Below are 16,922 nucleotides of genomic sequence, written 5' to 3'. Positions count from 1 at the left end.
CCCCCAGAGTGATGGGAACTATACGGGCTGCATAGAAAAACGGTTCAGGTGCGGTTCTCCTGCATAGGTGAGTAGGTCATCCAGTGGAGAAGGAATAAACCCCAGTAAATGCTTCCTAAGGAGACACAGGACCGGGTTTCAGAGAAGGACGTTTATGCAGAAGCTAACAGCGAAGAAAGGCAATTGGAGAATTTCACAACGGTCCTTTTCAGAGTCACATGTCCTCGACGCCCATTAACCCATGCTGGTGACAACGCCAGTGGGTTACGAGAGCCATATTAATGAAATCGCAGTCTGGGCCGAGGGTGAAGAGGAGCGGAAGGGAGGCCGGGGACCTTACCGGACTTCTCGGAGGAATGAGTACTCGGTGTCAAACTGCTGCAGTGACAGGATTGTGGGTTTCGGGGCCTCACCCTTGATTTCCACGGCCAACATCTCACAGTCGTGACTGGTGAGCAGTCTGGAGAAGGTGGTGATCTGCAAAGTCAGGAAACACAAATCATTGGCTAGAATTCAGGGAAAGGTCTCACGTCCGCTAGGTTTACATCCCAGAAATGTGACAATATTTAGCAAGCCCTTCTGTGGGCTAAGCACTGTGCAGCTGGCACACAGACAGGAAAGACTCCAAATCCAGAGTTTTTAAAAATGAGGCAGAACTATCAGAAGGCACTGACTGGAGAGAAAACACCCTGTCCCTAGGATGCCCTGGATCCCCTTCCAAGATGCCGGAATCTCTTCCCGCTTTGATCCCTATTGGAAACTCTGATGACCCCTTAGGGCTCAGCACAAATTCTATTTCTTTCCTTGCAATGTCATGTCATACTTTCAGATGGAGTTAGAAGATGACAACTCTTCCTTCCTATGGCTGGTGACAATTCTCCTCCACCCTGGATCACACTGCATAGTGCAACCAAAACACTCCTTAAGGGCATGCTGATCTCATGGCTGCCGAGCCCCACCTCTAGGCTGGCCTCACCCCTGAGCACCCAGTCCCTGTGTCCACTACGTGACAGACGAGTGTACTTGGGTGTCAGAGGGGCGCCAGGTCCTCTCCCAAATACAATCTACCACTGCCTCCCCAAACCTGCTGCTCGTCCCAGGATTCTCTGCTGTGTGTGACTGAACCTCCTGCCATCCTAGGAACACCTGGGGGCTCTTCCATCTCCCACAGCCCTTATACGGAGTCAGCCTTTCACTCTGCCCATCTGCTTCCCATTTCTCAGCTCACCCATCCATCCTTCTTTGCTTTGAATGCTGACAGCAGCCTCTCTACTGGTCTATCTTTCCTATGACTTAGCAAAGTTTATCCCCCATCTCCCAGGCAGGGGGACACATCTCAACACACATTCCTCCACCACTGCCCTCTGTGCAGGACAGCCCAAGCTCCTCGGGGCCGTGGACAAGGTACCCCATGAAGCCTCCCTTCTCTCGGCACTCACGGCCTGGAACGTTCAGCTTCATCAGCGACCCCGTCCCAGCTTCCTGCACAAATAGTGCTGTCTCACACCAACACACCGTGGCTCAAGCAAGGCCCTTTCTACCTTGCCACCCACACTTCCCAACCCACCGAGGGCCAGCTCTCAACACATATCCCTTAATGGTTCCTTGCCACTGACTTGGGAAGAGTCTTAACTTGGTGACACCCGGGGTCAAGGACTCTGGGGTGCAAGAGGCTAAGGGTAAGGGTGTCAGGAGACGGTCACCTCTGTGAAGACGGCGCGGCGCTCCAGACCCGTCGTGCGCAGGTGATTCTGCAGGAAGTCTGCGAAGGAGTCGTGCTGCTGCCGATCGTAGTATTCTTGGGACAGCGAATGTGCCTCGAACAGGCTCAGCGAGGACGCACTCAGCCGGACCACAGCGTCGGGCGTGGCGCAGCCCAGCAGGGTCCGTTTGGCTTCCTCCAGGACCCGCTGGTACACGTCGTCAGTCAGGCACCCGGGGCTGAGCCGCTCAGTGACCTGCAGCACCACCGACGCACAGGTGTCCGCGTGGTAGCCGATGAAGGCGTCACAAGGGCTGTATTTGTGTATGGCTGCAAACCGCTCCACTTTCATGTCTATGAACTTGTGCACCCAGACCTTGAGCTCCTCCACAATGTTCTTCTGCCACGTCTCCAGGACGGTGTTGATGTCCAGATAGTGCTTCTCCAGCCGGTTAATGAGGGGGATGGGAAAGTGCTTGTAGACAACGTCCTTCTCCTCGATGACGACCAGACGGAAGTCGGGGTGAACCCGACACTTGACCCGATGGGTGCCCAGGCCGAGGTCCACATACTTCTGGCCGCCCAGGTACACGTAGTACTGGTTGAGGGCGTCGTACAGGCTCTCGTACAGGTTCTGCAGGTTCAGCAGCACCACCATCTTGCCGGTCTCCATGCAGATTTTCACTCGGTTGATGTTTCTGCAGATCTGTGTGTACTCTTGGTCCCTGGGAAAGCTGGACCCAAAAATGATCTCGGGCTGCTGGCCGTCCCCGAAGAGCGTCTTCTGTAGGATCTGCAGGGCAACGTAGTTCCTGGTCAGCACAAGGAGGTAGCGGCACTCGGAGTCATCCAGCTCTCTGCCCGGCCCCTTCCGACGGTCGTCGAACACGTTCTGCCGGATCAGCTGCATGGTGCTGACTTCCTCTGACAGCCTCACCTCGGGCAGGCTGGCCGCAAAAATGTCCAGGGCATCGATGCCATCTTTGCCGCTGAAGTTCCGGAGGATGGCCTGGGCGATGTCCTGCGGGGAGGGCTTCTTCTTAGAAGCCTTTGCGGTGGCGAGGAGCATTTTGATGAGGCTGTAGTAGTCACGAAGCCCGAAGAACTCCTTGTCCTGGTTCTTACACACCGTTTCATAGGCTTTGGCGAAGGGCTTGAAGTAGCCCTGGATTCTGTCCTGGATGAGGGGCTCTGAAGAGCAGATGCCCTTGGCACTGTCCACGAGCTCCTTCTTGTTGGGGCTGCCGCGGGACACAGCGATGCCGCGGTTCATCTTGGCAGGGTCCAAGGCCCAATTGGAGATGCCAATGAAGCCCACTTTCTTGTGGGGGGCGGGGTCATCCTCAATGCACCCATCTTCCAGCAACGGGTGCAGGGTCTTCAGGGGCATCTTAGGCGAGTCCTCTGCCAGCCCGACCTCATCCAAGACGACCACGGACACGTATTGCTGTAGGTCCTTGCCCTGCTGGAAGCGGGCACACTGCTTGAAGGTGCCTATGATGCCCTGCGGGGTAGAGTGCGGGCTGCACTGGAAGGACACCAGGTGGACCTGCTTCAGGGTCCGGAAGAGGTCCGAGTGAGCAGCCTGGCCTTGCATGGCGTCCGCCACGATGGTCTTGGCCAGAGACTTGGAGCTGCCGGGTTTCCCCACCAGGAAGAGTGGAATCTTCAGCTCAATGCAGATAACCATCATGAAGACGTTCTCTTTCAAAGCCAAGTTCCTGGCGATGGTTTTCCTCAGAGGGACACCACTCAGAAACAGATCCTGCGTTAGCGTGATCTCATCCAGCACCACCTTGCTGTTGTTATAGGGTTCCGGGAGGAACCTGCAAATGGCTTTCCGATACGATTCCTGGCTTTCTAAAGAGGCATGGTAACACACCCCGACGGCCAGCACCAGCGACCAGAGAACAGGGTCTCTCTCAAAGTTGTTCTTGCTGATGCTGGACTTGCGCAGAAAGGAATACAGCTCCGACAAGAGCATCTCACTGTGGTCGTAAAACCACCTGAAGACTTTCACACAGCGCTCCACGTCCCGGAGGCTGACAAAGCTGCACTCGTTTTCTGTTTTCCTCATGAAACCCTGAGAGGCAGAAAGCACTTCACTGATCACGCTCGTCTCGTGTGGGTCTATGCTGCTGGTGTCCACCAGTCTTTGGACAATCTGCCCGATGTAGAGCTTTTCTGCAGCGTCGTTCAGCTGCCCGAAGTCCCACACCAGTGGAATCAGGCTTGGCGGCAGGGCGTGCACCCGGTACACCAGCTGCCTCAGGGGGATGGAGCCGAGCCTGTCTGCCGTGTCCTCCGCACTCACCCTGTAGCCCAGGCCAGCCGCCTCCAGCCGCGAGATCATCTTCTGGGAGTGCTTCCGGTACGGGTTGCAGGCTGCTATGATGTGCAAGCCGGAGTCCTCAGCCAGCCGGTGGCCGCCCACCGTGCGATCGCACAGGACTTCTTTGATACAGCTTATGGCTTCCGTTGTGTTGGCCTCATCGAAGAACAAGACCGTGTCCAAATGACATTCATTCTTGTTCGAGATGGCGAGAGCTTCCGCCTCCCTGACTTTGGAGTAGATGGTGTCGGCCGTCGTCCCCCCATGGACCTTCACCAACCTCATGGTTTCAGTGTTAACCCCGCTACGCCGGAGGTCACTCAGGAACTTAATGAGTCTGGTTTTCCCACAGCCTGTTTCCCCCATGATGATAACGGGGATCCCGCACCGGAAACGCATCTCGATGGCAAGGATCTTAAGCATATTGTCCGTCGTCAGCTCATAGGTCTCATCCGGGTCAATGGCCCACTGGACCCCTAGCGTCAGGCAGAGTCGTTCCAGTTTCTCATGTCTGGGCAGCTGATCGAAGTCGACATTGAAGGGCACTCTCTGAAGCAGCAGCCCCTGGTACAGCTCCATCGTCATGACGTCCCTCTTGATCACCTGCCGACTCAGGTGATCGACGGCGTCGACGCTGCCATTCTCATTGGGCTGCAAGTGGAAACCGATGAAAGTCATGGACGTGTGGTCGCCGTTGAAGAACACATACGGATGGGGCTCTGACTCCCACCGCTTCCGGAGGGAGAAAGGGGCTATGTCTTCCTCCTTGACTCCGTCCATGGTGACCAAGTGCTTCCCGGGGCTTTGGTCGGAAGTGTGAAGAGTCGGCGTGGCGAAGTCTCTCGCCATGAGGATCATGAAGGTCACCACAAAGTTCTTGAAGCCCCTCAGTGTATCTCCCACGATCCGCGGGTTGCAGAAGAGAGAGGCCTCACAGTCTCGGAGCTGATAGTTCAGGAACTGAGCGAAGTTCCAGAGCTCGGACCAGGACGGGTTTATGACCCCACAGTAAATCAGAAGGTGCTGCAGGCATTCCCCGGGGGTGCCTTCCACCTGGCCTTGGTACTGGAACGTGTCCAGGTTCTGTCTCGCAAAGAACCGTTTTAAATACTGGAAAGGTCTTTGGAAAGTCTCACTGCAGAACTCTCTCTCATCCATTCCTGGCTCTCTGCAGTTCTCCTGAGGGTTCAGCAGCATGTCCATCACTTGCTTCGGAGGCCTGCAGGTGACTTTTGGGAAGATGTCAAGAAAGCTGAACTGGGGGGCACTTGTCCTCTGGAATGGGGAGAGATGAATAAAATGGTTACAGCTGAATTTCCTAAAAAATGCTTTTGCATTTTAACCTTCCTTGTCTATACTGGACAGGCCTCCATGGAAAACAACAACAACACTTCTCTTAAAGCGGTTTTTGTAGAGTCCTTTCGGCATAGATTGTTAACGTTTGCACAGTTGGGTACTGCTGCGGGGCCTGTGTTCCAACGAGGATGTCCTTTTCTACACAAGCCCTCAATCTAAATCTCTCCATCATGCGTGTGTGTGCGCATAAAACTCCCTCTTGGTAAGAAGTGTAAATGATGAAAGTCTCCTTCCCACCCTGGCTGGCATTAAGAAAGGCAGTGCTTCTCTCAGCAGATAAATTTGCTGCCTTCACCACACACCACACTTAACTCAGACACGCAGCATCAGTCAGGGATCAAACAAAACCAATTTAAGATGCTGCCAAATAACAAAAGAGTATTCTTATTCCAGACATTTAATAAAAGAAGTTTAAAGATTGATTTTCCTTGACTAACCCTTCACTCAACTGCTTCGCTAGGGCAAAAGTGGGGGAATCACACAAATGTGTCCAAGACTCCAGCCCCAGTGAAGGGAAGCCCCTGTGATACGCACTTGTTTTGAAGCCCTCTTAGGCAGTAGTGAATCCCTTTGCAGGATTTCGATGACATATAAATGGCATGGGTTCCGAAGCCACATCTTCCCGTTTACATCCATTAAGTACTGTAGAATGAGGAGTTTGAAAAGAAACACCCAAACTCCAGTCTTCACCTAAAGACAGAATTACATGAGCTCATAAATATACCAAAGACAACTGGCTCTCCCAACCCCACAGAACTTCTTATTCTGTTCTTTGATACGAAGACCGAATATCAATCCATCATGGAGAAATCCTTAAGAATGGGGAGCAAACAGCCGGGACGGGAAAGTCGTGTCTTTCCTGATGGGGCCACTCAGCTGGAATCCATGGACACTTACCGAAGAGGTCACGTCAAAGTGAAATATCATGGGTGTTGCCTGATACGTGGCGCCCAGGAAAGGCAGGAGGGACACCAGGATTTGGTTCTCATCCACCTGAGGGTCGATCAGTCGAATAATTTTTAGAGGCACTTTTTTCCCAGGGACCTTCCTTTGGAGAGTTTCATGCAATCTCTTCACGTACAGAGACTTTCCTGCAACGTTAAAATATGGAAATTAGGGGCCAGGGCCAGGGACCCAGAGCAGGAGAATCCAGGAATATTTAGTATAAGTCACTTCATTTTGTGCAAAATTCGAAACCAATGCAACATAACACAAGATTAAAGAACCCGGGCTGGCCCGGTGGCTCAAGTGGTTGGAGCACTGGGCTCCTAACACCGTGGTCGCCAGTTCTATTCCCACGTGGGCCAGTGAGCTGCGCCCTCTACAGCTAAGATTGTGAACAACAGCTCTCCCTGGAGCTGGGTTGTGGTGAGCGGCTGAGAGCTGCCGTGGGCTACCGTGTGCTGGTGTGAGTGGCTGGCAGCCATTGTCAGCTGCCGGCTGCCAGTGAGAGCTGCCATGAGCCGCTGTGAGCAGCCGACCGACAACCGGTGACCGACCGCCTCAGCCGGGGGAAAGCGCAAGGTTCATTAATCCCAGCACGGGCCAGGGAGCTGTGTCCTACACAACTAGACTGAGAAACAATGGTTTGAATGGGAGGGGGAAGGAAGGTGAAAGAAAGGGGGGGAAAAAGATTAAAGAACTCTCAAGTGTCCCAGCTGACTCCCTGGGACCAGTGACGCAATCTCTGTATAAGGAAAGTGTACGACACAGCGAGGCACGCCTCGCGGGGAGGGAGAAGCGGGTGACCCAAGAGAAGGCAGTCTTGTGAAATCATGGGGACTGGAGGGAGGTCAGGAGGCATTTGTCTCCTCTTAAGACAGAGCAGCTATGCCTCCTCCTGCTGTCCCGACACACAGCAACCCTGAAACGGCCCATGAGGTAAAGAAAAAAGAGAGAGAAAAGCTTGTTCAGAGCAGGAAGGTGGGTTGGCTTCCAGGAACCAACTCAGCTCTGCAATTTTAGATGAGCCATGCCTGCCTGAGACTCAGATTCCCCATGTGCAGAAGGGCTTCATGTGAGTCACCCCCTACCCTCGTGGGACAGAGAAGGGCCATCAGTGGCCCCAGGACATGTGAGACCCATCCCCCCAGCAGCTATCATTACCAACACCCGCTCTCGCCGAGGCCACAATCCCAACACACATCCGGTCTCTGAACACAGCAGCGGCCGACGGGGTCTGCTTTGGGACCTGGAAATGGTGCGCCAGGTAGGCCTGCACGGCCTCAAGGGGCGCCTGGGGCGTGAAGGGGACTTTGTGCTGGCTGAAAGCCGAGGGCAGGTAGCAGTGCTCCCGCTCACAGTCACAGACCATGACGAGCTGGTACTTCTCACAGTGGCGCTGCATGCACAGGCTCCGGAAAAGCGCCTCCGCCCGGCAAGCCACCTCGTAGCTCAGCTGGTCTGCGTACAATAGGCTGTAGAGCCTGTGGCCCTGGGATCCCGGGGTCAGGCAGCGGCGCAGGAGCAGAGCCACCTCCTCAAACGTCGTTCCTGGGGTGCACAGCAGCACCTCGTCGTAGGTTGGCAGGGGCTGTGCCGCGGACTGCAGGTAGATGGCCAGGGCGGCCGGCAGCACCTCTGAGGAGCCACAGAGGACGAGGTTGGGCTGGCCGACCTTCAGGCCTTTGGGAAGCTCCCGTGTCACGGGAGGTCCGGCTGCCCTGGCCAGGTTAGCTAGACAGTGGCCGAGGGCGTCCAGGTCCAGGCACTCAGGCAGGAAAGCACTCATGCACACCATGGACTGTTTCATGATGACCTTCAGCTTGTCCAGCAGGCTGGACTCACAGAAAAGCATCAGCGGCAACTCCTCCATCACTGTCCTCTCCTTGTACCCGGCGGCCCTGCCAAAGGGCCTCCTGCAGGCCTGCACGACATCCTGAAGGGTGCAGTTCCGCTTGATGAAGGACAGCATGGTGAGGGCGCCATCACTGGGCAGCTGGCTCCCGAGCCGCGAGCTCAGGTAAACCAGCTGCTCGGCCGTGTAGTAGTTGAGGTAAAAGTGCTGAGCACGCTTCTCGGCCACAAACTCCTGCCATTGGTCCAGGAAGTCCTCCATCTGCCTGCACAGGGCCTCCAGCAGCTGGGCCACTGGCATGCTGTCCGTGAGCTGGCTCAGCAGCCCCAAGCCAAAGTCCATGCGGATGGAGACACCCTTCTGTGGGGAGCAGTACACATTGGCTGTCCAGGTCCGGAACAGCATGTTGCCAGCAGAGTGAAGATTGATGAAGGACTGCACGAGCCTCTGCACATTGCAGAACACCTGTTGCAAACGGAAGCCGGAGGAAGGCATCAGAGAGAGAACACAGACAGATGGAGAATCTGAAGGGCTGGGGCTCCGTGTGACCACAGGAAGAGACCCCAGAGCCCGGCCTTCCTCACTTACATGATCTCTCCCTTAGGAAGGCGAGATAAACGCTCCCGTGCAAAATGCACCCATGAACCTCAAAGGAAAAACCCGTAACAAAATGGAGAGACGGTGACATAAACCGATACGCCTTAGCAACACAGCTACTTTCTATTTCAGTGAAGGATACCCACTTACAGCTCTGGGATATAGTTTGGGATCCTTGGGGATTTACAAAGTCAGGCAACTTCCATTTCCTTCCAAGAACCACCCACTGGCTTGTCTCCTCTCCAGGGGAGTGGGCTCACTGGCAATTCAGTCTAGGGACGCCCAAGGAGGAACTACTGAGCTAAGGGCCTGTCATAGCACAGCTGTGTCTTTCAGTCGTGGATTGGCACGATGGGCACCCTGCAGGCGCAGCGGCTCTGCGCTCCACGAATTCCAGAGCACGGCGATCCTGAGCAATCTCAGACCCTTCTTACTTTTCTCAGGCTGCTCAGCCAGGAATCCTTGTCCGGTTAGGCCCCGCCCACGGAGCCCCGCCCCACGGAGCCCCGCCCCCACGGAGCCCCGCCCCCACGGAGCCCTCACCTCTGAGAACACCTCCACCTCCACGCTGTTGTGGTCCTTCTTGCCAGACATGAGCATCAATTTGTTCAAAAGCTCCTTCAGCTCCTCCAAGGAGTAGTTTCGCTCATCCTCGTGGCCTCCGTGGCTCTCGGGGAGGATTAAACGTACAACCGTGTCTGGTGAAATCTGGGGAACAGCGCAGGTGTAGGGGTCATTTTTCTGGAGGGAGAAACCCCTCCCCAATTTACAGTGGCCTGTCAGCGCCACGCCAGATTTGCCCGGGATGTGGGTGTCTCACCTGGCCGTCCACGGGTGCCTGGATCACATAGACGCCCCTTTTGTTGATGGCTGTGGCCAGAGACAGTGAGGAGAGCTCCACGGACCCGTGACTCTCCTTCACCGTTTTCAGCCACTCCAAGTTCCTGGCAGAATCACGCTGTTGGGAACAGGAGAGAAACAGCAATTACCTACTATCTTTCTTCCTTCCGTCCTCTCCCCATATCCACCTTCCAGCAACAAATGCCTCATCCCTTCTCCAGGACGTTTGCATTCACCCCACAGGGGAGGCCTTCCTCATCTGCTGCCAACAACCACTGTGTGCTTTGGCCATCAATCTAGGGACACTTGTGACACGGTGTTGCTGTTTCCTCATGTCCCCATCCATGCTCGGTGCCCTGTCAGCACATGGAGAGCACCAGCTTCTACTTGTGGACACATGGATGGAGTGGACAGGCACAAAGCCAGGCAGGTCTCTGTGCAAAGGCACCGTACTGCTGCGTCCCGAGGTGTGTGTGGGGGAAGGGGAGGGCGGGGAGAAATGCCAGATATAACAGGGCTGGAGCCTCTGTTCTAAATGTTCTTTGGGGTCCCCAAGTCAAACCAGAAAATTAAAGGAAAACTACAACAGAGGCCTTTTGTTTGGACGTGAGCTTCCCGCAGACAAAATGCAGCCCCCATCTGCTCAGTCCACTGCTCTTTCTCTCCCCAAACCTTCACACAGGTCCAGCCGACCTGGTGACATGTGTCCTCCTCAGGCAAGTTACAGACTAGGGGTCTACTCAACCCCTGATGAAGACAGCCCACTTAAACTGAAATGCTTCTTTTTTTCTGATAAAAATTAATTGATCCCAATTGTGGAAAATACCAAAAAGTATACAGAATTAAGTGACAATGATCACCACTCAGAGGAAACCACGGGTAACATTTCAGCATATTTCCTTTCAGGCTGTTTTTCTTGGGTTTCCCGTAGCAGAAATGACTCTTATTTGCATGCAATTTTGTATTCGACTTTCTAAGATACAAGATCGAGAAAGCACTTCCACAGATGAAGACAAATTGTTTTTAAACATCATTTCCAGAGTCTGCATGGAAACCTCCCCCATGGGTGTGTGATAATTGGCATAGTCGTGTCGCTCGGGCTGCCAAGCAATGCTTTGTCGGACTTAATCAGCTTTGGAGCCGAAGTCAGACTTACCAGTTTACTGGGCAGGTGCGGGTCGTTCTCCAGAGCCTTCCACAGCTCTTTCAGATGGTTCATGAACTCAGGGAAACCTGCACTCTTGTGCAGCTTGTACAGCAGAGAAGTGTAGCCCTGCACAGCATCGTGGAAGCAGGCCACGCGGTCCACATCGATGTCATTCTCCCCCGCAGAGATGGAGGCCAGGTCCACAAACACTGCCAGCTCGTTGGTGCCTTGGGGCGAGGAGAGACAGGTGTGCCTGGGCCTCCTCCATGTTGATGTGAGACTCAGCCTTGGCCAGTGATCCTTACTGAAGCCATGAATGGACATTTAGTGGATTTTTAGGTGCTTTATCCACTCTCTGCTTTCAGTAAGCATCCAGGCACCTTTCCTTTTGCAGATCATTTGAACACCGCGGACCAATCCCTGACCGTACTGTACAGCAGCACTGTCCAGGTACCACTCGAGGCTTTCGTGAGCCTGCCTCCATTTAATCCACATAACATTACCATCTTATACCAAAAGAAACAGGCTCAGCTGGTTACCACTGCAACCACAGAACCAGCTCAAACTGGTCTGATACCGTTCCTAACAAGACCCAGAACCAAAGTTCAAACCTTGGACACACCACTCATGAGGGGCACTTATGAGCCCTTAACTGTGACCCCCACAGAACCACAGGACCAGAACATGACGGGAACCTGAGGGCTGGGACCCTTTCAGACGTGAAAGGTCCGCTGTCCAGGAAGACCCGGTGCTGAAACCCCTCAAAACCAAACCCAGATCTGGGACACAGGTTTGAACCCTGCCTTCTGTCTCCTTGCCGGTTGTCCTCACAATAAAAGCTTTCTTCTCTCCAAAGCCAATGCCATGGTGTTGGGTCCTATGACTGTCCGGCAGGGAGCCCTCACTTGTTTACAGTACTATGTTGACAGTTACTATAAAAAAACGAACATAATTATCTGGGCTACCTACTGACCAAAGGATGTGCGTCCACGTGGACCAGAGCCCACAGCTGAAGGCAGGGAGGTTCAGGATGAGCGGGGGTCAGAGCAGGCCCTGGCCCACTCCTGGGGCTCACCAGCACGGCTCTCCTCCTGCCTCCTTCCCGACTTCCTCACCTCCCTTCTCCCCTCTACAAATTAACTCTACCAAAGGGACCTAAGTCGCAGGGCTACAAATGCTGCCAGCCAAGACCCCGATTGGGAAAGAAACGCACGACACCAGCAAGGATGTTGTAATAAAATCTCTCCATGGGCTGGAGCCTGCCTCGGCCTCTAGGAAAAATCAAGAGGAAAAGCCAGAGGGGGACAGATTTTTTTAAAAATGACCCGCAGCTGTTGACAGCAAGCATTCAGAGTAGGGGGGAACCGGCAGCCGAGGAAACAGTTTTTCAACCAGAGCATGAGAAACACCGTCCTGATGACGACTCTCGCAACAGTCAACGCACACACCGCACACGGCCCTAAAGAATGCAGACGGCACATCTGTCCTTTACACAGCACGAAGGCGGGGGCGGGGGGGGGCTGCCTGGAAGCTTCGGGAAACCACCCTGAGTGCATCCGAACACTGCAGACTCGCGCAACCCCGAAGATGGACTGTACCTCCCAGGGCCTCCCGGACCCAGCTGATGAAATCGCTCCTCAGGGACAGCTCCCTCAGACACTGGTACCGGGTCTCATCCATGTCCTGGAGCAGCTTCCTAGCGCAGATGAGCTGCTGGTTGATCTGGTTCAGTTTTTCACCACGGAATTTCTCAAAGTTGTCAGTCTACAAGACAAGGCTCTACTGTGGGCTGGCCCTGGTCCCTGGAACCCTAGTCTGAGCAGAAACGCTGACCATCCCCTCGGCCCTGCCCCCCAAACCCACCACGACAGGCACACGAGGCTCCTGTCCCAGAATGGGATGCTATGACCTCCGCTGCTATCCCCCCCAACCCCGCCTTGCCCACCACTCCCCACCACCCTGCTAAGCAGCTCACACACAAACCCTGCCAGGTACACTCTGCTAATTTCCTGTTGTTTCACAGGGAAAGGAATGAGGGCCCAGAACTGGGACCCACTCGAGAACCCACCCCTGGAGGTCAAGGTGTGCATGATTCCACATCTTGTGATACACTTGCGTCATCCTCATACCTGTCTAGGTTATCATATAGCTCACGGTGTCCCTTAGAAATGCTCATGAAAAAGAATGGAAAGCAAAAGACTCACTTCTTCACTCACACAGAAATAACTTAGCGTCGAGCACTCCCGGTTGGCACAAGGAGACATGAGAGGAGAGCCGACAAAGTCCTTCACTCTTGCAAACATCTAACTACAAAAAGAGGCTCATGGCCATTTCCTAAGTTCTTCACCCTCATGCTGAGCCAAGAAAACACTCACCAGCCACAGAGCGGCTATGCGTTTATAAACAGAGGTGAAAAGCAAGCCCTTGGCGAATTGACGTTAAGGAAAACACAAACTCCTGGAGGAAGCTTCAAGAACCCTCGTCTAGCTTGTAAAAGCTAGAGAGCCCGTGGCTCCCGGGGAGTCTGAGCTGGAATCCAGGCCCCACCCCAGGAGTCCCTTGCGAATGACTTACAAATCTTAATAAAGTGTGGAGAACATGGAAGTCACCGGTCAGGCCCAAATTCTTTTTGACCTCCAAGATGACCTCAGCTGCGCGGACAGCCTGATGCAGGAGATGGTATTCCTGGATCTGCCCAACTCGCTCCTTGATCCAATCCTTTGGGTGCCTGGAATCCAGGGCACACATGACCTGGAGGTCCGCAGTGAGGGAGTCGTATTTATTCTCAAAGACTTTGAAGATGGAATCGACTTCCGCAAAGGTGACCTCTCCTAACTTCAGGTTCTCGTACAGATCGCTGAACTTGTGGAAACAAGGAAGATACAGATACCCATACGCATCTTGCAGCTCAAGAATTTGCCGCTCCCTCTCCCCTTCCCCTTCCTCCTCCTCCTCTGGTTTCCTCAGCGATCCTGCGGCTTCTGTCCAGAAGCTCCGGAAGATGTGGCTGTCCTTTAGCAAGTCCATGTTTTTGGCCATTTCTTGGACTTCAGGGCTCAGGTTGTAATGTGTTGTCCACTTCAAGTCTGAGAGGGTAGCTGACAACCTCGTTGTCACAGCTTCATTTAATCTTTTACTGCCAAGGTCTTCCAAATGTCTTTCAGTGATCTCTCCAAAATCCACTTTGAAATCAAAAGAGAAGGCAGAAGTCAAAACCCAGGCACGGTGCCAATTTATCTTATTTTCCCAGCATTTACTCTCCTCATTGTTCTTAAGGAAACTCAAGTGGACGTATTTGCTGGCATCTTTTTTCTCACTAAGAAACCTGACATCTCCCACCGCCCCGCAGCTTGTTCATCAATTTTCACAACAAAGAAAACATTGTAACTTCTGGGTGAAGATGACAGTTTGAAGACATGCACCTGCTTTCACTCCATCCCTACATCCCAGCACCAAGGCCAGAATGGAGGTCGTTTTCTCAAAAGTCATAAACCCATAGGGCAGGGAAGAGTACAAAAGAAGATCACAGCAATAGAAATTAAAGCTATGAGCCCGTGGAAGACTTAGGCCTGAATACGTGGAGCCCTCGCCGGCCATGGGGAGAGCCAGGAGTCCGGCAGTTCTCTATCACACAATCCCCCAGAAGCATGGACGCTGCTGCACAGCTAGCTGGACTTTGGGGTGGTGATGAACCTGTTTAAGAAGTGGCCGAATAGGCTGGTTTTCACCCCCACCCCATTCTACATGGGAGGCTGGTCACCCCTCCTCCTCCTGGTGGCTGCAGGTGGTTCATTTTGGAGAAGGTGACATGGAGGGTCTCTGCATCGGAGAGTTCCGGCATTGTCAGACATGAGTACTATTAAAATGAAAGAGTAAGAAAGAGGGAGGCAGAAGGTACAGGGGCAGAGGAGGAAGGAGGACCATAGTGAAAGCAGGATGAGAAGATGTGCAGGTTGGATGCGCAGAACCTTCCAGCCTGCTTTTCTCTTGGCTCCCAGAAACCTGGCTTGTACCCTCCAGGCAAGGGACTGGGGGTCGGAGCCGCCCCAGAGAGAAGACCTCAAGACACAGGCCACTAAAAGGCCACACCCCATTATCCCGGTCAGCTTGCTAGACTCCTCTCTTCATATAAAAACAAGAATCTCCAGATGTATGAGGAAAGTCTCCAATGTGAAAAGCAGATATAAAAACACAGCAACAGATAAAAGTGGCTCAGAGGAACCAGGAAACTATGTGAGGAAAAGGAAAACCTCTAAACCAAAAATATCAATAATCTCAGAAAGGTAAGATACTACGACCAGGAATTCTGACAGCACAGAAAAAGGGTTGTCCGGAGGAAAGAGTTGCCGTAAACTGAACATATGTGAGAATTGAAATGAAAAAAATCAACGGAAAGGTTGGAAGGTCAAGTTGCGGAAAAAGAAGACACAAACTGGAGTAAAGGGCAACTGGAAAGGTGATGTGTGTACGGCATCTGTTTAGGAAAACGGAGCGGTCTCCCCCTCGTCTTCCAGGATGGACAAATCTGGAAAACCAAGGACCTATTGAAGCATGGTATTTAGAGGCAGGGTATTTCGAGCTATTTAGAGGAAATGCCAAGAACAAGGTCACAGGTCTCAGTGTCTAAAATAAACACATTCAAAAGAAAGCCTTCATCTCCGAGAAAAAGCAGTGCTATGGTGACACGTTATCGGATTCTCTCTCTGACCCTCCTTCCCTGCGGCCCCTCAATTCTGTTCATTATAATTCATAAGAATGGCACCTTCTATCAGGTGTTTCACCCCCTCACACAACTTCAGGAGGCTGTCAACATATTTTTTCTGTTTCTTTAGAAATGTTAGTTCCTCCAGTCTGTACTCCAGCACTTTCTTCAAATCGTTTTTTCCTCCTGGGCTGAAAGATTTTTTCTCTCTGGAGGAAAAAAAAAAAAGAAACCAATAGAACAAACAAGCATATCCTTTTCCACGGCAACCCATCTTTTCCATTCTCCCTCTGACTACAGTCCACGTTCAGGCTGTGTGCACGGCAGCTCCTCTATGAGGCTGTCTGCATGCTGAGCAGCATGGAATAAAAACAGAGCAAGTGCTCTAACTCTGTCCTTATTTTATCTCTTTCCTGAGGATTAGAAACCATCCCTGGCAACGTCCCAGTAAGAAGAGCCATTTGTCAGAGACGACACAGACCACCTGTCTACAAAATCCACACGCAGTCAGACATTTCTTATCCTCAGAGTCCTCGAGTCCAGAGCTCGAGCTGATACTTACTTAATTCCCAGATGTCAAGAAATGTCCTGACATGATTCGCGACCAGCTCCAGGTGCTCCACTAAAATCGTTCCCCTCCGGAGGTCGCCAGTCACATTTGTGAACACAGAGTCAGCAATGGCCATCAGATTCTTGCCATCCTCGGTTATGTTCTCTAGTATTTTCTCATTGGTGCCTGATCAGGTTAAGAACAGAGTTAAACACGGGGCGCCCCACCTCCTCCCCACCTCATCTCTGTCAAGCCCGAAGACTTCCAACTCGCAGACAGAGAACAGGCAGAGTCACCGTTTCCAGTGTGCTTCTCCCTCCCCTGCTTCTGCGTTCCCCCAGGAGGGTGAGGTCTTACTCAAATTCACTTCCTAGGGATACCCTTGATAAGAGTGAACTGGCATCTTAAGATGCTTAACCATAGAGCTGGGAGGACTGTGGGGATGGAGCTGGGCCCCTTGTTAACTCTCTAGTCTTGACTTCCTGTTGAACTCTGTGGTAACTTCCGGGGGAGGGATGCAAGTAAAGGAGGAAGCCATGTTGGTGTCGGGTCCTTTTTCCACTTGGGCGGCTGGTTGGGAGAGACCGGGCCAGCGAGTGTACATATACACACTCCTTGGTAGCTTTGTTTCTTTGTTTCTTTTCCCAAATAAACCGTTCTTTTGGTGAATTTTCTGGAGAGTTATGTTTTTGCGGGTCGACACCCTCCATCGTGAAAAGCGGTCCCGCGAATGGCCGCCATCAGCCGGGAGACCCACGTTTCCCAGGTGTATAAAACCTGTGCCCCCTTCAGTATCCCTCACTACACACAGTGTCCTTTACACTGCCCCCATCGTGAGAGCCCTGCAGCAGAAGAATAAATTGTGCCAGGGACGCCGATGACCCGACGGGGGCGCTTTC

The 16,922-nt window shown here is 53.0% G+C and overlaps 1 protein-coding gene across 1 annotated transcript in view; it reads right to left on the bottom strand.

The window, feature by feature from the left end:
* The window catches only part of RNF213 (ring finger protein 213), a 95,521-nt gene that overhangs the window by 35,843 nt on the left and 42,756 nt on the right, over nt 1–16,922 (bottom strand). Inside the window, exons 20-31 of the mRNA XM_033090172.1 lie at nt 16,036–16,209; nt 15,534–15,680; nt 13,346–13,953; nt 12,370–12,535; nt 10,781–10,998; nt 9,605–9,742; nt 9,328–9,492; nt 7,497–8,652; nt 6,288–6,481; nt 5,925–6,080; nt 1,704–5,309; nt 341–477 (exon numbers count right to left, since the gene is read on the bottom strand). Coding sequence (XP_032946063.1) covers nt 341–477; nt 1,704–5,309; nt 5,925–6,080; nt 6,288–6,481; nt 7,497–8,652; nt 9,328–9,492; nt 9,605–9,742; nt 10,781–10,998; nt 12,370–12,535; nt 13,346–13,953; nt 15,534–15,680; nt 16,036–16,209 — 6,865 coding nt within the window. The remainder of the gene's footprint in view (nt 1–340; nt 478–1,703; nt 5,310–5,924; nt 6,081–6,287; nt 6,482–7,496; nt 8,653–9,327; nt 9,493–9,604; nt 9,743–10,780; nt 10,999–12,369; nt 12,536–13,345; nt 13,954–15,533; nt 15,681–16,035; nt 16,210–16,922) is intronic.

This window comes from Rhinolophus ferrumequinum, chromosome 21 (genome assembly GCF_004115265.2).
Source record: "Rhinolophus ferrumequinum isolate MPI-CBG mRhiFer1 chromosome 21, mRhiFer1_v1.p, whole genome shotgun sequence".
Classification (NCBI taxonomy): Eukaryota; Metazoa; Chordata; class Mammalia; order Chiroptera; family Rhinolophidae; genus Rhinolophus; species Rhinolophus ferrumequinum.
The sequence above is the reverse complement of the archived record's forward strand: the minus strand, read 5'-3'. Positions and strand labels throughout refer to the sequence as shown.